The 6,716-nt window shown below is 39.1% G+C and overlaps 2 protein-coding genes across 2 annotated transcripts in view; both read right to left on the reverse strand.

Annotated features, from left to right (window-relative positions):
• Window positions 1-3,067, reverse strand: part of tmem39a (transmembrane protein 39A) — a 19,154-nt gene extending 16,087 nt beyond the window's left edge. Inside the window, exon 1 of the mRNA XM_015047567.1 lies at window positions 2,756-3,067. The gene's annotated coding sequence lies outside the window, so the exon portion shown is untranslated. The remainder of the gene's footprint in view (window positions 1-2,755) is intronic.
• Window positions 3,068-4,719: 1,652 nt separating this feature from the next.
• Window positions 4,720-6,716, reverse strand: part of ildr1a (immunoglobulin-like domain containing receptor 1a) — a 37,929-nt gene continuing 35,932 nt past the window's right edge. Inside the window, exons 8-9 of the mRNA XM_015047572.1 lie at window positions 5,921-6,523; window positions 4,720-5,806 (exon numbers count right to left, since the gene is read on the reverse strand). Of these exons, the coding sequence (XP_014903058.1) occupies window positions 5,768-5,806; window positions 5,921-6,523 (642 nt within the window). The 3' untranslated portion in view covers window positions 4,720-5,767. The remainder of the gene's footprint in view (window positions 5,807-5,920; window positions 6,524-6,716) is intronic.

Here is a 6,716-nt window from a genome sequence, read left to right on the forward strand (position 1 = left end):
AAAAAAAAAAAGTAAAAAAAAAAAAAAAAAAAAAAAAAAAAAAAAAAGGCTTTATTACAGTAGAAAAGTTACAGGTATATTAATCAGTAATGTGCTGCTTTTATAAAGCAAGCAATGTCTGACTGGAACATAGACGACAATTACGCCGGCACTTTAACACTTTTTGGAAAGTCTGCAGGTTATTAAAATACTGCAAAGTTCAGAAGCTGCCTCAAGTATTTTTCAGCCTCTTTGGCACCAAACGTGACACTTTATTAAAACAATGAACTGTGTATCCCTACATCACAATTGATGGGGACTTATTACTTATCTTAATTAACTTTTAATGAAAAGTGTTTCTTCCAAACCAAATTTAAAAGCTCCAGCGAAAGCAAAATTAACTCACATAATAAAAAATAATAATAATTGACAGTTTCTATTAATGGCAAAAAGATTTATATTATGTCCATGTTAAAAATAAAAAAAAAAGCAAAACTACAAAACTGTATGCCTGATCTCTGAAACGCTGCCCAAGTTAAAAAAATACAGTGTGTAAAAATAAATCCTCTTTGCTCATATTTGAATGAGTTCATCTAAATTGAATCTTAATATATTTACTGTCGTCGTTTTTCCACTAAGGATTTAAGACGAAGAAAAACAGACGTAGGAGATCATTCATAACTTGTTTCTTCCTCTATTTTACCTCTGAAGTATTTCCACTAAGCAGACTTGCCCTTTCTCAGGCAACCGATTGTACCTGTGACTGACAACCAGTAAAACATCCCAAATTTATGCGTCAGAAACTCAAGAGGAAAGTTGTTGACAACGCATCTCAAAATATGTGAACATTGGGAAGCATATGAGTATCATTAATATTTAATAGTTAGATGGAGAACCTTATCAACAAATAAGCAATTTCCCCTCGGGGATCAATAAAGTATATTCTATCTATTTATTTTAGATTACCTGTAGCAGAACTAATAAGAACATTTTGCTGGTAATTTCCAGGTAAATCTGAGCGTATGATGTACAAATAGTGGCGGTTGCCTTAGTTGAGTCCAAATTCCCTCTGAAGTCCCAATTTCAGTGTGAAATTCAAAAACTAGCAGGACCTGCGAATTGTTTTCCTCGGCTGCTTCGGAGCAATGCAAACTAGCAATGAACTTTTTCTGCATTTTGTATTTTTAAACTCTGTAGCAACATGCTCACTGAGGAGATTGTATAATATTCAGAGTGTGACCAAGACAAATAAATCTTTTTTTTTTTTTTTTTTTCCTCATTTAATCACACAATATGCACAGTTAAGGTCTGCCCGGGCTGCAATAAATGGTAGCTAATCATTTAAACACCATGCACTCAGGCTGTTGGTGCCTGTAACATGTGTGGTGCGGTGGCTGTTAAATGCAGCGTAAAGCGTTTTAGAAGGCAGAGAGGTGGCAGTGGTCAAGTCATTCAGAAAATATAGGTGTTAGCCAGAACTTCCCACTTTTTTCAATTAAAATTTTTTAAAAAATCACTGGGATAGAAATATTTTAATTATTATTTCTAGCAGTTGAACAGAAGAGTCTCCGGTCTGTTTGCTGTGAACTGAAAGCCAAACACTTTTTTATCCATCTCAGGGTAAAATTGTCATCGCAACAATAATCAACATTATCGCACATTTTTCTAATATTGTGAAGCCCTAATCACCAAGTTTTACATACAAGGAGGCCGTACTGGATTTCGATGTTGAACCTCTGATTTTCGCACTTGGAATTTTGTCACCTAGAAAATTTCTGTCAATGTTTCAAGTTTTGAGATGTCAACTTAAAAAAAATAAATAAATAAATAAAACAAACACACACACACACACACTAGTTCCTTCAACCAATTATGCAATGCCACTTAAGCTGTAGTAGTAGTGGTATTTATTACTTTTAAAATAAAAGTTTGAGATCCATAGCATTGTTTTCTGGTCGACAAAAAGCTAGTGCCTAAAACAAGACATTTGAATCCCTACGTTAAAACAAGCTGCGAATACAAGCTCAACCAAAACATAATCTGTAGGACCCGATTTAAACGTCACATAAAAGGGACTACATTGTGTGTTTTGTGCATTTTTTTATCCCTATCATGTTTTTTATTTTATTTTATTTTATTACTTTAATCAAGTCAGTTTTCCTTGCCGTTGTAACACAAAGCAGAGGCTGACAGCATCCAGCCTTTGGCTGAACCAACATCTCCTTTATGCTGATGTGCTTTATGAAAAATGATGGAGATGCTGATAATGAGGCTCGCTGAACGCGTAGCAGCAGTATTAGGTTGTTTGAGCTGCATCTACAAACAGGAAACAGACGTTAGCATGCACGCAAACACACCACAAGGGACCTAAACTACAGCTGTAAGTCAAAAGTGAAAACAGGAACTGTTGACTACAGACAATGATTCGGTCTTCGTGATGCAACAGCGCGTCTCTCTTTTTGGGCTTCCAAGTGGCTTTTGGAGATGAAGAAGTCCTGAACATGCACTTGTTGGACTCTGCTGTTTTTCTTCCTCGAAGGAACATTTTGCTATGAGGTGTTTTATGGCCACTGACTTGCTAAGACATGCACTAAAGCTGCTTGCGTGAATCATGGCATAAGGCAGCGTTGTTCATTCCCCCCCACCCCCCAACCCCCACGAAAACTTGCGAGAACACTTTATAAAGCTCGCCTTATAAAAGACACACACGTGAAGCTGCTAGCCTGTTTAGTCTGTTGGAATAAATGAGGAGAATTTAAAAGCTAGGTCTACTCACACAACATCGACAACATGCGGAGGGCTGAACTGAGCCGAGCGAGGATGCATCAGTCAGTTGTGTGACGAGTCCAGACAGCAACGGGCATTTCTCCACCTTCCAGCTTCAATATCCAACACTATGCGGGCGTGGCGACGACTTACAACGGCAACGGCGACGCTGGGGGGTCGCTCTCTCCTCCTCTGGAAACATAAATCGGCTCTAGAAGTTAGTGCTGGGCTGGAGGAGCAACAGTGTAAGTGCGCTGCACAGAGACCGACGTGGCAAAGCAGCACCTCCTCTGCTAGCGTCGTCATCCAAACGCGACTCTGAAGAGCTACCCGCTGCACGGTGGCTGTGACGAGAGCCTCGGCCGGTTCTTTTCCGGGATCCGAATCATTTGGCTCAGCTCTTCTGGAAAAGTGAATTATTTCGACTAAAGATGTTCACTTAGTTTTACTTCTTGATTTGCAACCAGCGTTGATGTTTATTGAGAATATGTCCATTCACAAATGTAGCTCAACATATGTTTTTTTTTTTTTTTTTTTTGTAGAAAAATAACCCATAAAACACAATATACGTATGTGGTACTTCTTAAAATGAAATAGTACTGAGCATCTTTTAATGTATTTGGCACTACGCAGACAAAATCTACTTTGATTTGGCTGACAAAGTAGCATTTCTCTATGCAGCTGTTACATATTTAAAGACCTATTTCCTATTTTATGAGGGCCACATAAAAAAGTTATGGTGGGCCGATTTGGCCCCCGGGCCTTGAGCTTAACACATAATACTCTAGTGCACCACTAACTGTAAAATCCAACATAAAGGTTGTTAAATTGCTTTTTTTTATTTTTATTTTTTTTACTAAGACTGGCATTTGAGGAAAAGCAAGCTGAACTGGGTTTCCTTTGTACGCGAATCAGTCAAAAGTTCACACATGCAAACCTGAGGGAAAGTACTTGGAGGCTCAGAGAGGCTTTCTCAAAGAGCAGTATTTATGTACGGACCACATGGCGCAACAACAAAACGGAAAAACAGAAAGAAGCGGCTTAAAGCTGTCCAGATAAATGAGTGGGCAAAATGAACAGGCTCAGTCACAGCTGACGCATCACAACTCCAGAAAGCTACATCTGCACAGTCGCAGTTCAGGCACAGTTTGACAGATAAGAGTTATGAGCTGGAGATCAAAGGAAAGCGCAAACGCCACATCAGGTTTATTGCTTGTACACTTATCAACGCAATATTGTTCTGGTTTACCGAGCTCAGGAGCACTTGAAGTTAAAACTGTTTTTCCTCTGATCCATGAAGCCACAGATATGGAAAACGATACGTAGCGGCAGAAAAATAAATAAGACAGACAATAATTCATCTGTCAACTGAGACACGCTGAAGTCAGCTACTCATTAGTGCACACGGCATCATATCCATGAAAGCAGATAAAGGGAAGACGGAACTGCACAACTGTAGAGTCGTTCTGGTAAAAATAAATGAATATAAAAAATATAGGATTTAATTTGCATTTCAGGGATTCTTAAACTTATCCACACTACATTTACCTCTTTGCGTGACTGCTGTGGCATTGTAGGAACAAGTTAGAAAATATTGATTGTTAAAACTTTCTTTAAATGTTCCCGTTTTATCATTTGTGTCGTTTTGTGCAGTCCTTTTCTGATATATCTCAGTGGGTGAAGTTGAAATTTACTAGCTGAAGAGAGAAAAAAAAAAAAAAACTTGAACCAATCATGCCATTTGATTTTATATGCAATGTTTTTGTGTTTACAGGGAAAAATAGTGATTGTTTTGTTAGTGGAGTGTTTATTTCAAACTGAAATTAAAGCCGATTTCATGAAGCTGAATATTTATTCATGCCAGTTTTAGACAATGTGGTGATTAAGTCACGGACAGGGTGATGTAATTTTATACAAGACAGATCTATAGATTCGAGCCAAAAACAAGACAATTTTTATCACAATGCCACTTAAGATTTTGTACCTTTATGTAAATGATATATGTGGGAACAATTTTACATTATTCTAGGGGGGGTGATGTGATGGCATCTATTATTTATCACAAATGATTCAAAACGTATGTAGAATACATCCCTTACCTTCAACCAAGAACAACACAGTCACAGGGACAGTATATTTTTCTTCAACTGTTAAGTTTCAAGACGGAGAACAATGATACCTAAAAGTTATAGAGTTTATTAATAAATTCAAACCAACTGTACATGATTTTAAGCAACAGAGAAATCGAGGGCAACTATATGTTCAGAATGTGCAACTATAAAAAAGAAAAAAAAAGTTTGGAGTGTGTCCTACATCACTGAAAATCATCACTTATTTACACACAGTCTTTTTTCTTTTTTTTTTCAAGTGAGCACTAAGTGCAAATATGTAATTTATTGCCTGCACAAAAATTTACAAACATGTTCAAAATAACCCAGACTGCTTTTTGTGGCACCCTCAAAACCTTAAAAAATATATATTCATTGCACTCACTATAAGATGCCCAGCAGATGTGAAAATACACTTATTTACAACACTTACAAATTTAAGCATAACATGGACAAAGGTCTTTTCATATTATTAAGGGTACAAATAGGTGTAATGTAACAGCTGCAGTTTACTGGCCCTGATTGCAATTGCAAAAGCATTTATTATCTTATTACCACCAGGAATTGCCTGTGCTGCTGCACAAACATCCAACCTGAGGTTTATGTGACATTAAGCTGTGACTTTGATGCTACCTCAGTTTTTTAAGCACACAAACAAACCAGCAGAGGGGAGTGTTACTCAGAATATTAAACAAAGGAAACCATTAGAAGCTCGCAGCATTTCACAATTTACAGGCTTCACTGAGTCTTTCAAATAGATTTCCATCTTCTTTCCATCTAATTAGGCAAAAAAAATAAAATAAAAATAAAAAAAACTGTTGTGTCATCCTTTAAGAGTTTACCCACAGCCAGAAAAGGCAAATGAGTTGTGCACGTTTGCTGAGAGGTCAGAAATGGTTTCCCTGCCGGACAGCTTAGATGACAACACTGGTGGCGCTCCGGGAACTTTTGTCCTGTGAAGGAGAAAACGACTTTAGATTCACTTCAGAAGTGATGCGGGCAAATCAAACATTTCATCCTGTCTATTTTGATCATTTCTGTGTTTACTTAAACAATGAGTGCCTTACAGAGTACTCATTCCTCCGTGGTCCTGGTTTCTGTCCTGGCTCGTATTCTGTGTACTTGGGAGGTTTGTCAACCCAGAGTCCTCCTCCTCCTGCTCCTCCTCTTCTACCCCCTGCTGCTCCTCTCCTGCTGCTGGAGTCATCATCAGAGCCCCACGATCCCCTGGAGCGTCTTCCTGCTGGAGGAGAGTAGTCCCCTCTGGACCTGCTATCAAACAAATCATCCCTGGAACGGGAGCGAGGGCGATTCATGCCCGGCTTCGATCTATAGTGACCTCTCCCGTCCAGGGATTCCTCGCTGTAGCTCCGGGGAATTCCTCTAGATCTGGTTGGAGAGGGGTAACGCCGCCCGCCTGGTGCCCCACGGTCATCGTTACGGCCAAAGCCACTGCGGCTGCTCTCGCTGGAGCTGGGAGGGCGGGTCTTGGGTGCCGGGGGTCTTCCTGAATACTTATCCCTGTTTGGTGGAACTGTAATGACGCGGCGGTCCACTGGACCGTCATTGAGAGCGGAGATCATACTGGGAGCCCCCTGGGAAAATGGGACGTGCATAGGCATGTGCTGGGGAGGAGGAGGCATCTGCTGCATGTGGGAGGGTGGCATGGACTGTCAGGAAAAGAAAAATATCAGCTTATTTCACCTTACAAATATATTCAGTTATGCACAAGATCATTAAATTATGTGAACTGTGAACAAGATCTTTAATCCAAGAAAGTGAGAGAAAAAAAAATTACATTCTGCATCAGTAGCAAAGCTTACAGATAATCATGCCAGGATAATTCCTGTAGTGTAAAATAAA

The sequence above is a fragment of the Poecilia latipinna genome, unplaced genomic scaffold, assembly GCF_001443285.1.
Source record: "Poecilia latipinna isolate Pla-1442-1.1 unplaced genomic scaffold, P_latipinna-1.0 Scaffold833, whole genome shotgun sequence".
NCBI lineage: Eukaryota > Metazoa > Chordata > Actinopteri > Cyprinodontiformes > Poeciliidae > Poecilia > Poecilia latipinna.